The following is a 16675-nucleotide window of genomic DNA, read 5'->3' as shown; positions in this document are numbered from 1 at the left end:
AAAATTACTCAAGGTTTTTTTTTTTTTTTTTTTCCCTTGGGGACATCTGCAGTTGTTTGTGTTTTAACTTGGTAGCTCTTCAGACTGTAACTTGTGACTTCTTCCAGCTGTGTTTTTTAATAACTTGAGAAGACTGTTCCTCAGTGTAGACAATTCTTCGTTTAGAGTATTGAGATTGGGAATTTACCTTAGGATGGGCATGGCTAGCCTGATTCTTCTATACCTCCTACATGTCAAGTCTCTAGATATTACTACTTGATAATGTTGTTTCTGAGTACACGCATTTGTGTTGGCAGTGTTGAACAAATAGCACATAAATGCTCTTTATTGAATTACAGTTGCATTGTATTTGATACGTAACAGTCACTGACTGCTGGCAGTGGTGGGCTTCTGTTCTATTTCTGCTACTTGATAAAGAGTAGTGCGTGGTGGGCAGGAGCTCACTTGAAAATCATAAATGGTTGTAATGAGAGCTTGTACTATTTGCTAACACTTTTCTGCGCTCAAGTGTAATGTGCATTTTCTTTTGCAGAAAGAGTTATCTGGGCACAAGAACATTGTCAGCTATTTGGATTGTGCTGTTAACTGTGTAAGTGACAATGTTTGGGAGGTACTCATTCTCATGGAGTACTGTCGAGGTAAGAGACCGCTTTTCTGGTTTTCAGAGGGAATGCAAGGGAAGCATTTGTTTGTGATCACCTGGGATTTTGATGTGGTGTCGTTTCTTTAATTTAAAAGGATAGCCTCCATATCTCAAAACTGGAATCCATTAGTTGTTATTGCTCGTTTGTGTCAGTAGTTAGGCATTGAATTGCTGAACACTGAGAAAATGCAAAAGCCAGTTTCACACAGCTTAGTTGTTAAGTAAAATTAGAAGCAGGGAAATTACTTCTGTAAGTAGAAACTGAAATAGTTCTGTTCTACTGTTTGGTTAAACATGTAGCTAGGACATAGTTTTATAGGAAAGACTGGAAAACTTTGGGCAACTGTTCTGACACCTATTTTGTGTTTCAGGTCGCTATATTAAAGATTCTTTACTTTTACTTGACATGTGACTTGTTTTAGATGAGCATAGTATTGGTGATTGTGACTGTGAAAATAATAGTCCTGTGTCGTATTTGTTCGTAATGTAGTTGTTTGAAACAATATGTAAAACCAGGTTGTTATAGACCTCCCCCCTCTCCCAACCTTACAAGTGTGTTGGAATAAACCTGCCATGAAGTTGTGTGGGTGAATTTCTCTGCCGTTTGTGGGAGCTCTCTTCAGACTCTGCATCAGTGGCACTCTTTCCTTACCTATAATTGTTAGAGAAATTAGAGAAGAGCTTTGTGTTAGGGATAGCTTATTGCCACGTAAAGTTTCTGTTCAAACTCACTCCTACACTTTGCTTCTCGGTTTGAATTCTGCTTGCATTGTTTTGAAGCCATGTGGATGTAAACCATCAGATGACTGGGCACTGTTAGTTTTTTCTTGTTCAAAACATCCTTGGGTAGAAGGAACACTCTCCGATGCCCCGTAGATCTTCATCTGTTAGTGTTAAGTGAGCATTGTGATAGGAAGAGACTGGTATGATCTGGTAAAATTACCTCAAGAAACAGGGAAATAATGATTGCCAATCTTAAAAAGAAATTTCTGAAGAGGTTATGTAAGGTCTTTCTCTAAGGGTGGATTCAGGTCCCTTTTTTTCCTTAGTCTCTCCGTAAGACAAAGGAAGGCTGTCTAGATTATGAATTACTTTGAACTCAGTTGGCTGACAGCATGTTGGCTGTGGATCTAAATGCAAGAGGCACTTTTGGGGTAACATCTTTGTGATGGATGATTCCTTCTGTCTGCAACAATTTGTTAGAAGAGTGTCAGTCAGTTTTTTTTTATTTGAGACATAGATTTTTCTGTCTAGGGCCATGTAAGAGTGAAAATTTGGAAGCAATTTAAAAAAGAGCAGTGACGCTGGGAAACTGTGTTGCGTCTTATTTGTTGGCTTTTTGCATGTAAGAAAAATTCTTTCTTCTGTACATGATAGGAATTATTAAAATAAAAACTTCTTTGTTGCTTCTTTAGCCGGGCAGGTTGTGAATCAGATGAATCAGCGCCTGCAGACAGGCTTTACTGAATCCGAAGTAATGAGAATATTTTGTGATACCTGCGAAGCTGTTGCTCGATTGCATCAGTGCAAAACCCCTATAGTTCACCGGGATCTAAAGGTATGGACTTAATAAATAGGAATGTCTAGGTAAAAATTGGCAATACACTCAAAAAGGATTGAGAACGAAGGAAGTATTTCACTAAGACTGACTTCTAGTTAGGGAAGGATTTACTACTGATAAAATTGGAACCAGAGAAACTGAAAGATAGGTCCACTTACTGCTTGATGCTAAGTTCATGGATTGGTTTGCTGGTAATTTTCTTGTTTGTGCACGAGGAAAAGAATGCATAGTAACAATTATGTTGGAAATTAAAGGCATTATTTTAATCTACTGTTGCTGTTTCTGTGTCAACTTCCTTTCAAGGTGGAGAATATATTGTTAAATGATAGTGGAAACTATGTTCTCTGTGATTTTGGCAGTGCCACCAACAAATTTCTTAATCCTCAAAAAGATGGTGTTAATATGGTTGAAGAAGAAATTAAAAAGTAAGTTCACTTTTAAGTGGCCTTTATAAGCAATGATTGTGCTGTGAGGTAACAGGATACATCATTGTGTATCAGATGAAAAGATCTGTGAGCATTGTGCGCATACCATAATAATATTAATTAAATGGTTTGAGCTGAAGAAATGTTCGTGTGGATATAGTAAAACAGTGGAACTATTTGCTAATGTTGCTTTTTCTATTTATCTACATGTTGTTTTTTGCAAGACTGAGACTCAAATAGAATAAAACTGTTGAAAAAAGCACGTGATTTTGAAATTTACATAAGTGAAAAATACATGCGGTGCTGCTGGCCATTTTAGGAGTAGGATATTTTAAATTTTTGCTATTTTAATACAGCTAACTGTAAAAACATGAGAGGGGGAAAAAAAAGTGTACATAAGCATTAGAAGGGATTTACGCAGTCTTATTTAAGCAGTGCTGTTCCATGGCTTTTTTCCTAAGACTGGTCAGAAAAATATTTTAACTCTGTTGCAGGAGTACTCTTGAAAACATGCATTAGTTCAGTTTTGTCCCTTCAGGCTAACTGCTGCAGAGGAATAAACACAGGTTACGTGTTCTCAAGTTATTAAGTGATACATGTGTTCTTTTTTCATCTATGCAAAGTACTTTGCTGGTTTTGTAATTATTTTGAGGTGGTAGTTGTTCAAAGCGTACATACTGTATGTTTCAATAGGAGATGGGGAGTACTCTTGTGGGGCTCAGCCTTTCACATGACTGGTTATTGCAGTATTACAGCAGCATGACTGTTGGTTACCATAGCACATGTACTGGGGAGCTAAATACGAAAACCAAATTTCATCTGACTTCAAATTATCATCCATAATAATAAATATTGTATTGCTATTGTAAATCTTTGTGATGCTATAAATGAAATAAATGATTTGCATTGCTTAGGATAATTTTGGGTGTCTACTGGAAATGTGTGTGTGAACATTGTGTGCATGGTCAGTTACTAGAAAAGAGATGCTAGAAAAGGCACTTCGGTTTGGCATGCTTTTCATCTGCGTCCTCTTTCATTTATGTGCTGCTAGGTATACAACACTGTCGTACAGAGCTCCTGAAATGATCAATCTTTACGGAGGGAAACCAATTACTACCAAGGCAGATATCTGGGTAAGCAAAAAATAAAATCAGTTATTATGAAATATGTAACTAATTAAGGGGTGTAATGGTTAAAAGTGACATTGAAAAGCTGAAAAACTAATTACTTTAAGTGAAATCTATAATGCAACTATATCACGTAGAATAGAATAGAGGTATCTTTTTGGTGTTTAAGTTTTCTGGAATTAAAATTAATGCAATGTGTGATGATCATTTAGATTGGGGATATAGGAAGTGGTTAAGACCCCCCCCGCCCTTTTTTTGTTGGCTCATTTTGCTGCTTGATAGTTGCCAGTGATTTCATGTGGAAACCTGTTGACAGCATGACAAGGAAATGTGTTTTTATTAGGTGATGTGCTTAAGAGCCATTACAGTGAAGTAAATAAAGAGTAAATTCAGCAGAAACACCAGTGGTATCTCTGGGTGATACAGGAATGTGAATGTAGCTCTTGGGGTAGGTTCTAGTTTTGGTAGCTTCTTGTCTAACATACAAGTCAGTGGGAAAGAAAGCCTTTTTAGAGCAGCTTTATATATCAGCTTGTCACATCAACAGTGTTTCATAATGCAGCTACTACATAACTGTGTAAGCATCAGCTGTAGCTAGGATGCAATTAGTTTCTTGTTGGTGCTTCTTTGTTGTGTAAATGGCTTACTCTCATCCTTTTTTGGTGCCTGTATTTGTTTTTACAGGCACTTGGCTGCTTGCTGTATAAACTTTGTTTCTTTTCACTTCCCTTTGGAGAAAGTCAAGTTGCTATTTGTGATGGAAGTTTTACCATTCCGGACAATTCCAGATACACTCATGGTATACACTGTTTGATAAGTAAGTATCTGGGCAGCACAACAATTCTTTTGCCCTGTAAATCAAATAAAACATGGAAGATGCTACTGGTGTAGATGAGGGACTTGAATATATGGGGCAGACTGGCTGGGTTCTTGAGTGAGTTGTGGGGGTTGCTCTTGGCTACCGTCTGTCTTGCAACTCTTGCCCTTGAAATGAGGCACCCCTTCACGTAACAGGGCTGTGCCACCAGGTACAGAATTGAGAAGCTGGCCTACAAGGAGCTTAGCAAACCTGGAGCAAACTTCTTAGAAAATGCACCAAAGAGAACCTAGTCAATCAAGTACAAACAAGTCTTTCTCCTGAGAAGGTTCTCCAATCACCTACTGTGTTTTAGGCATTGAATGGATGAGTTGGTTACTTGAGAGTTTAAATAACAGAAGAAAGCACTTCAGAGATCTGCCAAATAAATGGTATATGTCAACTCAGAAAAGCTTTCTGGTCTCTTTGGGAGGCATGTATTTTTTGTCAAGGGTGGTCTTAAACCACAAACACAGAAAGGTAATGAAAAGAGTAGCTCTTGATTTATTCATGGTCTCTTTTTGCTCTTCTGTACATTTTATCTATGGGATGTCAGATGAATAGTATTTTCTATCCAAAAAAGAAAATTGGAATAGCTAGATGAATTTGTGGTGCAAACTGTGTGTAGGTACATATATGTACAGAAACAAATTGCACTGGAGAGATTTTTATAGTAGTTTTATGGTTTGTAACTGAATACAAATCTGATCAAGTTTGTGTGCAACCCAGAGGGCTGGACAAGAACTTTGGCAAAGGTTTGAAAGCATGGAGAGGTATGGAGGAAAATTTTGGGGAATAACAAGTTCTAGTGGTTTGTCTATTACCTGAATATAGGGATATTGGGTCGAAAAATTACAGCAATAGTGAGTATTTTCAGTTGTGTGTCTCAACTTTGAACAGATTAACTTGAAAGAGTATGTCTGGCACAATGTGAAAAATTCAGGCCATTGGAATAGGTGCTCTTAAAATCTGTCTTCAATGTGTAGAACACACAATTTATGCTCTTAAATAAAAAGAAATAGCAAATTCAGAATGTGCTTTTGAGGTTGTATTCATTAGTGAGAAATAGCAGGTACCAAGCCTTCTGCAAATACTGACAAAATGAGCTAATTTTCAAGTGATTAAATAGCTTTCTCTGTGTTAGACTGTGTTACCTTAAGAAGAATACAGGTTGGAAGTGTGTCTCCTTACAAGCATGATCTGTGATTTATAAGGTTTCAGTTAACTGTTGTGCAAAGATAAGCATTAGTTCCTGGCATGAAGTATATGTGGGTGGGGAAGAATTTCGTAACGTAAACTTCCCTTCTGTCCTTTTGGAATGGAAGCTACAGAAAACTGCAGCTGATCATAAAAAGTATTTCAGGGACTTCTGAATTTTCTTCATTTTAGTTTTTTTACAAGTGGAAAAAAAGAACAGCGGCGAGCTGAACATTGTCTACCTTATAAGCCCAGCACTTCAGAATCAAGTGGCAGGAGTCACCTCTCAGACTGCTCTGTTGCCACGTCATGGTGCTGTCACAGTTAATTCAAATCAACTTTATGTTATAAAAACCCAATTAAAAATAGAATTTGTTGTGAACTATTTTGGTCATGAGATAATGGCTTTGAATAAAACCATAAGATCTGCCTACAATTATATTATTACAGAAAGTGGTTACTTCATCTTATACAAAACCTTTTTTACAGTTGGTTATACTACTGAACAGTTTTGGAAATGTAGCTTCTATTTCCTCATCAGAAATAGTAACTTAAACTTTCTTAGGTTCTTAATTATCTTCACAGCTGAATATCTTCTAGAGGATTTGCTTGCCTAGAAAAAAAAAATTTCACTGCTTAGGTAGGCTTCTCAGTCATTTAGCCAAGATTCCCTGATTACCTACTCAGCATCCTTTTGTAAACAAAATAAACTAACTTTTATTTGTTTGGCAGATGTCAGATGTTCTGATAAGGGAAAATAATATTTGGGAGTTACATGAGAAATCCAGTGTCTTGTGAGGAACAAGTCCTTTTGTCTATGCAACTAGATTTTTTCAATATTTCAGTGTACGTAGCCTAGTAAACCTACCAAACAAAAGATGATGTAGAACCTTAGCCTGATGTAGACAGAGACGTACCTGTCAGTCTCCTGTAAGCTTCACTGAGTTTTGCATTAACGCTAGAAAATTCTAGTATTATTCATGTTTTTCTGTTGCTAGTTTCAAGTTAGTATGTCTGAGCTATCTTTTCCACAGCTGATAGTCAAAATACCAAACAGCTTGCATCTATATCAATAATATTTGACCCCCAAAACTATATTTTACCAGACAATAAGCATTGAAACAAGAGCATAATGATTCCTTTGGGGGAAAGCTTAGTTGGTAGAATAGCTGAATTACTTTGTTCTTGCTGGTAGTAAACTAACTCAGTAGGCTGTTTGCTGTCAAACAATGACAATTTGGTCTTACCAATTTTACAGGATATATGCTTGAACCAGATCAAGAACAGAGACCTGATATCTTTCAAGTATCTTACTTTGCCTTTAAACTTGCCAAAAAGGATTGTCCAGTGTCCAACATTAATGTAAGTAGTCTTTGATTTTTTTGTGGTTTTAAAGGATTTCGAAGGTCTTCTATAGCACTGGGAAAAAACTAGCAAATCAGCTGAGAAAGAAGATTTCAGTTTCTTATTAACCTTGTTCCTAAATTTAAAACATGGAGCAAAATATGTTTCCCGTTGATACTGTGTACATGTAATGTTATATCTCTAAACAAAATACTTGGGAATTTTGAGGGCATAGCTCCATGAATTGCATTGATACTGCACCAGTACCTGACTTGTGCTTTGAACTTGTACAAGTTTTATGTTTAATACAATTAATATCAAGTACGCTGTAGAACTTATTGACAGTAGAAAATCTTTGTTGTGTCAAGAGCATTTGGGTTTGTTCTGGATAATCCCTTCTTTCTTTTTAAACAGCCTTAACCGTAATATTAATTGGAAGGGCTACAGTGAACTGAAAGTAAAACAGAATAGTGCCTTGGTTTGCCTGCTTTCCTGACCTTGATTTGCATGAGAGGTTGAGCTCTGTTTGAAACTCTGAACCTTCTCTCAAAGATGATCTAATTGATGGACTAAGCTACTGTGTCATAGAATTGGAGGACACATAATGTTCTATGTTATAAAGAGACTCCCAAGATAGGCATTAGGATGTTAGGAAAAATTAATTTTGAAGCACATGTCAATTACAGTAAACTCTGTCTTCAGAGGCAGGTGAATGAATTTAACTGAGATGCCTTTGAAATCTAAAACCACTGATCTTTGGTCCTGTAGAAGAAGGTGTTCAGTAATGTGTGTTGCTTTTCGGAAACTTAGCATAGGCTTTGCATTTTTCGATTGTTTTTTAAAATTAAAAAAAAATGAATCAGAAAACCGTGGAGTCATTGCTGTTTGTAGGCAAAGGCTAAATTTCAAGTGTTATGAATGGTTTTACATAAGGTTGTTGCAGAGTGCAGTTAGGTGGTGCAATACTTATAGTTTCTCTTTTGTACTGAGATAAAAGCAAGTGGATAGCTTTATCTTGATGTAACATACACTTGAGAATTTACTATGTTACATGTTGTAAGAGCAGTTTCAACTTATTCAAGTGACTCATATGTCAGTTTCTTGGATTCTTTTTCCTGTTGGGAAGCAATTACTTCCTTCCTTGGCCTTTTGCCTTGTCACAGACATGTAAAAGTGCTTGGTGTATTTTTACCAAGTGAAGCTGGTTTGTGTGTTTCCCTCCAACGCTCAGACACTTCTCTACTCTGACAGCAGTAAAAGTAGGAGTTTACACCCTGTTTTCTCTTGCTACTGATTTCCTCTGGTAGTGCTCGCCTCTCTGGCACCCACTGCTGTCTCAAATAAAGAAGGAGCACAGCACACTGCTGTCTCAAAAAGAGAAGAAGCACAAAAATGTGCACCTGGACATCCCTAATCTTAGCCGTCAAAGTTCATGAGAATGTAAGAATCACCACTGTAGGTTAGAGCAGAAGTGGGGTGAGTCCAGTATGCTGTCTGTGACAGCAGCCTCTTTTTTCAGGGGGAAGTCAGAGGTGGGCTTCTCTTTTGCCAATTTCTTTCTTGACTAATTCTGGTACCTGAGGTAGTCTTCAGAAGTAGTATCGTAAAATCGATAACTCTTGGTTATAATGTTTGTGACCAGAGTTAGATTTGCTTTCCTTACTGTATGTGAAGATTACACTTGTATAATTTCATATTTTCTGTCTCCCTTCCCCAAAATAGCCGTTTTCCTTGGTTAAATGCAGCTTTGGTGAAAAGTAATTAATTCAGAAATTAAATTGAGAGGTTCTTTAAGCTTTGAAGTGGCAGATGAGAACTGCGAAAGGATATTCTGAAGAAAGGTAGTTAGTTCTGCAAACGGCAAGAGGAGTGTTGAAGTTGGCTCAAATATACTGGTGGAGACCAGCTGTTGGGAAGACCCCGGTTCCTGACTGGGTATATTTAGTCCCTTTCTGGACAGATGAGGATTTTGAAACAGATACTTGAAGGCCAGAGAGGAGAAATGACTTGCAGTTGCATACTGGCTGTAACTTCACTGGTGGAAAGCTGCAGGATGTGGTCCTTCATTTTCTGATGTCCATAAGCTGTGGTGTCAGAAATGCCAGCAGGATCAACCAAATTGTTGGTGCTCTGGTAAACTAGCAGGGAGGATGGTGACTATGTGGATTTGTAGTGCCTTTATCTGCCACTATTGTCATTGAGCATTTGGGACTTAGGAAAAAGGAAATTTTGACCTTGCACAGGTGGAAAAGGCAAGCTTGGCTTTGCACACTTGGCAGAGGTAGGGGAAGGTAGGACATTGAAGACAAGTTTATCGTTATTGTTGGGCCCAGGATCTTGCTGTGTGCCTGCTGTTACTGAGGTGGGATTGCATTTCCAGATTGCATTGGTGGAGGAATGTTTTTCAGTGTGATTCAAACACAGTATGAAAGAAGTGCACTGGTTTATAATTATTCGCAGTATTTTTGTCTCTGTCTAGAGAAGTGGGCTAGTATCAGAAAGCAGAATGAATTTATATGTGATTAGGCTGTGATTTGTGAAAGGGTATTAGTTCAAGGACCATAGAAACTTAGGTGCTGTGTGGGTTTTGCATTGCAGTGGAAGAGCTATATGGGCTAAAAAAACCTACTGTTGATTTAGTCTGTGTTTAGGCTTTGCTTTAATTTTTAAACTCAAGGATAAAATTCATCTTTATTTTGTGCAGTTACAAGAAAACATTTGGAGAAAATGTTTTACCTCATTGTTGGTAGCCGGTAAGGTATAAGTGAACTGAAGTAGTTGATATAATAGTAAGTCAGACTAGTAATATCTCCATTTTTTACTTTTGTAACAGATAACGGGACATAGAAATAGTGTTAAGCAAAATCTCTTTCAATTTACAGCCATGTGACTGAGTTCTGCATAAAACCTTGTAGCATGAAAAACTTGAAACCAAGTATTCCTCTTCAATTTGTAATGATTTTTTTCTTTCAGGATTTCGGTTTTTTAATTTATTAAAATTTATTTTTCCCAAGAATTCTCCTGTCCCTTCAACTCTTCCTGAACCCATGACAGCTAGTGAGGCAGCTGCTAGAAAAAGCCAAATAAAAGCAAGGTGAGCAGATGACGTGGCTTTACTTTGTTTACTTTATTTGTTAATGTTGTTAAGCTGCACATTTGTCTGAAACTTGTTTTCATGTGCTTCCTAATAAAAATGATCTGAGTAGTTCTTTAGAATAGATAAACTGTGTTTATAAGTGCTTCAGATCTCTTTGCGGATTCCATTCCTTTGTTTTTGATGGTTTTGAGAATCTGCTGAGAGAAACTGAGATCCTATTTTGTGATGGTATAGGTAAGTACTAGCAGTCTGTTCCTTATTTGCTTAATTTTATTCTACTGTCATGAGTGAATTTTGAAATAGATTTCAGTGGGGGGTGAGAATAATATGGTACAATTAAACTGTTGTGTGGAGTGTTATTTAAATGTACAATCATCTCATTCATTGTTTGAAGGAAAGTGGACTTGTATACAAAAATTCAGATTTCTATACCAAAACATTGCCTTGTTTGTACTTTTAAGTAAAAACAGAAACAAAACATTGAGTGTTTATTCATGCTTTTTAATTCTGCAGTGGTATATGCTGTGTGCTTAATACTAAAACTGTAGGAATTCCTTACGCTTTTATTCCTTGTTAATGAAGTTTTTCAAGTTCTGAACCTACAAATGTGTGGCTTAATTACGTAGATGTCCAGCTATAATTATCAGCAACTTCATTAGCGTATCATGAATGAGAAGCAAACGAATGGGCTCGTTTAAGCCATGTTTTGAGCTGTGTAGATGCGTGTGTTGTTTTAAGGTAATGATTGCTTTTGCTGGCTCTACTGTCAGTTGGTAACATGCAGTGGTGGGCCAGCATAGAATACTGATGGCATAATGTTTTTAACTCTGACTGCTAGATGCTAGCAGGGAAACTCATAGTTCTTCCTAAGTCATGTGTTTCTGATGGCTTAAGTTACAGAAGGTTAAGGCAAATAGATGTCTCAATATAATATGGTAGGAACTAATATGAGGTGTTAGATACTGGAGCTCAGCTGGTGAATTAGTATTTTTAAGCAGTTGGATAATTTTAAGAAATGCTTATACTGTAACCTGACAGTGAGATTAAACTCCAAAATCCTTTTTTGAGCATCTTCTTTACCCTGGGGGAATATTATACAGGTCTGAAGTACTGCAGGATAGACACAAATATTTAGAGAAGTTTGAGTGAAACAACTACTAGAGGTTAAATCTCTTTTGAAAGTAGAAATGAATTGACTTAACAGATAAGATTTTTCTTAATCTTATTTCCTGTATATATAAACAGTAATCATATCTCTAGTCACAGGATTGCTGCCTCGAGCTTTGCAGATAATTTTTAATTACTACTGTGAACTAAGGAAAGCTTGCACAGATAAATTTAATCAAGTGCTTTGGTCTCCTTGGGAATAATCCTGTTGCATGGCTCCTTCTTAAGGTGTTGTGCAGCAGTGCTATCTTCTATGGCTGCAGTGGGTGGTGAGAGGAATTGTAAAAACAAATTTTAAGCTGTTTAAATGCAGTTCATAAGTACAGTACCACATGATTGAAATGCAATTGAACTATAAAGAGAAAGGTATCTAATTTGAAGAAGAAGCAATCATTTTAATGAAGTTTCTTCTGTGGAAATCTTGTTTCAGAATAACAGATACTGTTGGACCAACAGAAACCTCAATTGCACCGCGACAGAGACCAAAGGCCAATTCAAGCACTGCCACTTCCAGTGTTCTGACGATCCAGAGCTCAGCAACTCCAGTCAAAGTACAAGTTCCTGGTGCATTTGGTAATTGTGGGCAAAAAGGTATCTTACTCAAGTTTTAAGGACTGACTGAAACAAATGAAGACTTGAATTTGTTTCCCTCCTTAAACTAGTAAGGATAACCTTTGAAACTTAATTTCACTTCATTTTTTTTGTCAAAAAAGACCACCACAAATCTTCATCCCTTGTGGATGACTCTAAATGTTCAAGTGGTAAGTTTGAGTAGGTGCCACAAAAACTAAATGCAAATAGTTAAGTCAAGGTATTTTTTTTTCCAATGTATATAACACTGATTTTATTTAGACTAACTTTCCCGCTGCGGACTTTGGGATAGAAGTTCATGCTCAGTTTTGACTACCAAGTAGTTCAGTGCAAGCAGTGAACTCTTTGGTAATCAGATACAGCTTTAATTCTCTTAGGAAAATTGCATTTCCTGTGCCTGAGTAAGTTACGAGATAGTAATAAAATGGTGCTGATATTGGTAGGCTGGCATCATGTAAAAACTTGACTCTTCTAATGATTGACCAGAGCATTTCACATTGTACTGTTGGTGCAACAGGGAGGCAACAGAGCTGTAATTGAGATAAAATCATGTGGCATTTTCAATAAATCCTTTCTGAGGATCTTTACCTCATTCAAAGAGAGTTAGGGCTGTACTAATCACTGAAATAGTTTTAATTTAATTTTGAGTACTTCCCTAATTGCACTCTGTGATCTTACGTGTTTTTGCATGAAGTACACGTTTTGACTGCTAAGTTGTGGTTTATCCTGGCAGGCGGCTAACCACCACACGGCCTTTTGCTCCTCCCCCCTCTGCACTGGGATGGGGAGAAGAGGGTTAAAAACTCGTGGGTTGAGATAAAAACAGTTTAATAGGACAGGAAAGGAAAATAATAATAGTAATCTTAATGATAAAAGAATATACAAAGCAAGTGATGCACAGCGCAATTGCTTACCACTGGTGCCCAGACACCCCACAAGCAGCAGCCCCTCCAATTTTATTGTTCAGCTCAATACCACATGATATGGAATATCCCCTTGGCCAGTTTGGGTCAGCTGTCCTGGTTCTGTGCCCTCACAGCTCCTGCTGCATCCCCAGCCTCCTCACTGGCAGGGCGGTATGAGAAGCTGAAAAGTCCTTTGCTTAGTGTAAGCACTGCTCTGTAACAGCTAAAAACATCGCTGTGTGGTCAGCATTATTCTCATCCTAAGTCCAAAACACAGCACCATACAAGCTACCGGGAAGAAAGCTAACTCTATCCCAGTGAATACCAGGACGTAAGTGAATCAGTTATACGTTGCTGGCAGTCCACTACTTGTCAGTGCTGCTCCTCCAAAGACGAGATATTGCCCTGTTGTTGATTTAGCCTTATCAAGCTGAGATGGGATTGATGGAAGAGTAGCGTCAGGGATGGTGCTGGGAAAGCTTCCAATCAAAAGGCCACTGGGAATGTTGGTATCCCAGGTGTAAGCAACTTCCACTAGGTAGGATCCAAATAACATACAACTTAGAAAGCTTTTCCTGATATGACAAGTATCAGATGATTACTGTGCACTTCAGAAGATAAAGCATGCAAGATGAATTGATTTGTGTTAGTAACTGCTTAATTAAAAGGCAGCAAAAATAATTTAATTGTGAACCTCATACAGTGATCTGTTTAAGTAATACGAAATGTGACCCAACAGCTAGTAAAAAAAAAAAAAAAAAAGTTTTAAGGGGCACCAGTCCGTATTTAAACAGCTACTGTATGAAGCTGATGTTCAGGTATTTTGTGTAGTTTGCTTTTAGGTATGTAAAATGCAGAAGGCTTTATTGCATTCTCTCAAGAATGAATTTATCAAATTGTCTTAAGAACATAGAGTGTAAAGGTATGTCTCAGTTTTGAGTCAGAAGAGATAAGTGTGGTTTGAGTTATTAGAAGATAAAAACCAAATTGCTTAATATACAAACTGTACCGCTGGTCAAACTAGGAAGGGAACTACGTTTCACCTTAAAATGTTAATGAAGAGATCAACTGCCATGGCAACTCTCTAGTTAAATTTCAGAAATCAGTATGTTAATAGTGTTAATATTACAGGAACCCCAAGACCTGGAAATGGGCAAGAGATCTTGCTGTCCCAAGGGACCACTCAGCATCATCCGCAGCAGAACAGAGTTCTCCAGCAGCTGCAGCAGGGGGACTGGAGACTACAGCAGTTGCACCATTTACATCACCAGCAGCAGCACCCTTCAATTCAGGAGGCTTACATTCAGCAGGTACAAGTCAAATCTGTTACAAATCTTGCTAAAAGAGCAGCATGTTATTGTCTGTTAGTAGCATTTTAATTGTGCTCTAGTTAAATACCTCTGCTGTTGTGACCTGGCTTCTTTCTGCTAGGTTAAAGAGAGGGACTGTAGCTCCTGCCCCTTCTTTTTTTTACCTTTGCGCATTTGTCTTTTGCATAGGCATTGTAATGCTTATCTTGGAAAGTTGAGTTCTTTGTGCTGTCTCACTTTTGTTGCTTCGCCCAGAAACCCTGCTTGCTTTGAATCAACGCTGTGTGGCCCAAATTAAGGTTTCATGTATGCATGAACATGCTTGAAAGTAATATTAGGAGTGATGTAGATGATGCTGCGCTTGTGGTAGATGGTATGCTTCTGGTGTGTAGGCCAACTAAGTACTGTTGTAGCTGTTTTCACTTTCTGTTGGTCAATGAAGAGCTTCCTTTTTGTAGTTTTGTCAACCAATATTTTTCATGGATTCTAAATGTCCTAACGCTGTCCACCTTGCTTACTGTCAAGTACGGTTGTTTAAGTTGCACAGCATAAATACTCTAAAGAAGAGCCAAACAGCATCTAGATCAGATGAGAAGTTTCAGAGTCTGTCCAAGTTGCTTGCTATTCCATTTTTTTTTTCTTGAGTCATGTTATTATTAAAAAGCACAGCTGAATTGCTTTCCAAAGAGATATAGTACTCCTGAAAATTACAGAAGTTGGGGTGTTAAATGGCTTGCCTTAGAAAAAGCAGTGCAAAATACGTATTGTAATTTTTTTGTTAATCAGGCTAGTGTTAGCTGGGGAAAAAAAATGGAAAAGCCTCCAAGCACAGAGTCATTAAAATGTATTGACAGAGTTATAAGCTGATTCCTGGTCATGTGGTGTCTGAACTGAAGAACACGGTTGAGACACATCGATGATATTTTAATCAATGCTTCTTCTAAATATCTGTATATTCTAAATGAGGGGATTGTGATTTTTTTCTTCTGTATTTTGTTCTTTTTTCCAAATACAGTATCAACAAGCAATGCACCAGCAGATGGTCCAACAGCAGCTGTTGATGCAGTCTGTGTACCAGCAGCAACCTTCCCAATCTCAGTATCCTGCTATGGTATGTCAAGAATGGAATGTAGATGGCACAATTTTCAAATATATGTTCAGTTTATAAGTCTGTTGTGAAGTTCCAGCAACACAAGTTTGCGAGTACACTTTTAAGTATTTAAAAAAATGTTGGCTATTATTGCCTCTGTTGGTTCAAGTAGAGAAGTCTTTTTAGTTACTTTCTCAGTGGTTTCACGAGAATGTAAATGTTGCATGCTCTTTGTGATGCAGCTACAGCATGGTGTAAATTTAGACATATAAAAGGCATTCATAAAGCAAGAAAGCTAACTGGCATAAGGTCATTTTCAGAAGTCAGATGAAATTGTTGTGAAACTGTTTCTTTATTTGTAAGAACATGGTATGTTGAAAACTAATTTAGTGCATGTATGTAGTTTTCAATAATTATAAAAAGCTAAGCAATATGTTGGAAGAGGAAGAAATCACAAGGCAATTCCTTTTCACCTACTTAGTGGACAGATTGGTTTCTTGCTTCTGGTGAAGCTACCAGCCTTTTCTGGAGTTTGGTAGATGTTGGTGCGTTTGGCTGTGAGGCCAGTATTATTAGTTAGCAAAAAGCTTCGTGTTGTCTTATGAGAATTTTAGTAACGTGGTGATTGTCTTATTTAGGTGCAGCAATATCAGCAGGCTCTTATACAGCAGCAGATGCTTGCTCAGCAGCAGCAGCGGTCACAACAGCCGCAATCTCCTGAATTTATCACTTCTCCACAAGACTTCTCACCAGCCTTAATCTCCTACCCTGCATCACTTCCAGTGCATGCTGGAATGGTGGCAGATTCTCCCTATGCTGCAAACAGGCAAGTATTCTGACACAGGTGTACCCGAGGATTACTAATTGCTTATGCTGCTGATTGTAATGAGCACTACTACCGTTCTGCACAAGTTGCTTGTTTCAGTAGTAAAGAATTGCTAAAACTAATTGCTTAGTGGTAATGGATATTTGGGGCACTGTAGGTGAGGAGACAGGGACACTCAACTCATCAATAGATGAGCCTCGTAGAACTTTAATTAAAGACCTTGTCTTCTGTTTTTTCTTGTCCATGGGCTTTCCACAGGAAACTGACTGCTGACCACCTTGCTTTGGGTGTTCATAGCATATATTTAACGAGGCAGTGGGCATTTGAAACTTATGTCAAACCCTAATTTTACCATTTCCTGTTCTTCAATCCAGTTTGGCGGATACTGCTTTAAGATAGGCTTTATAGTTGAGATTGATTTGGTAGAGGTTCCAACTCTTCTGTCCGTTGATCAGTGGTCTGACTTTGTTCGGTGATGGAATATATCACTGAGAAGGTTCCTTTGAAGGAACCTGTGGATTTACCCTTGTTTAATA

At 37.7% G+C, this 16675-nt stretch overlaps 1 protein-coding gene across 3 annotated transcripts in view; it reads left to right on the top strand.

Annotated features, from left to right (window-relative positions):
• Positions 1-16675, top strand: part of BMP2K (BMP2 inducible kinase) — a 105024-nt gene that overhangs the window by 63796 nt on the left and 24553 nt on the right. For all 3 annotated transcript variants that reach the window (XM_080591456.1, XM_080591455.1, XM_080591454.1), the window contains exons 3-13: positions 533-638; positions 2059-2201; positions 2508-2629; positions 3681-3762; positions 4441-4573; positions 7068-7171; positions 10168-10247; positions 11848-12008; positions 14045-14223; positions 15239-15334; positions 15952-16139. In XM_080591456.1, the coding sequence (XP_080447582.1) occupies positions 533-638; positions 2059-2201; positions 2508-2629; positions 3681-3762; positions 4441-4573; positions 7068-7171; positions 10168-10247; positions 11848-12008; positions 14045-14223; positions 15239-15334; positions 15952-16139 (1394 nt within the window). The remainder of the gene's footprint in view (positions 1-532; positions 639-2058; positions 2202-2507; positions 2630-3680; positions 3763-4440; positions 4574-7067; positions 7172-10167; positions 10248-11847; positions 12009-14044; positions 14224-15238; positions 15335-15951; positions 16140-16675) is intronic.

This window comes from Anser brachyrhynchus (genome assembly GCF_964034855.1).
Source record: "Anser brachyrhynchus genome assembly, chromosome: 4".
In the NCBI taxonomy this organism is placed as follows: Eukaryota; Metazoa; Chordata; class Aves; order Anseriformes; family Anatidae; genus Anser; species Anser brachyrhynchus.
This window is presented reverse-complemented; position numbering and strand designations above follow the sequence as displayed.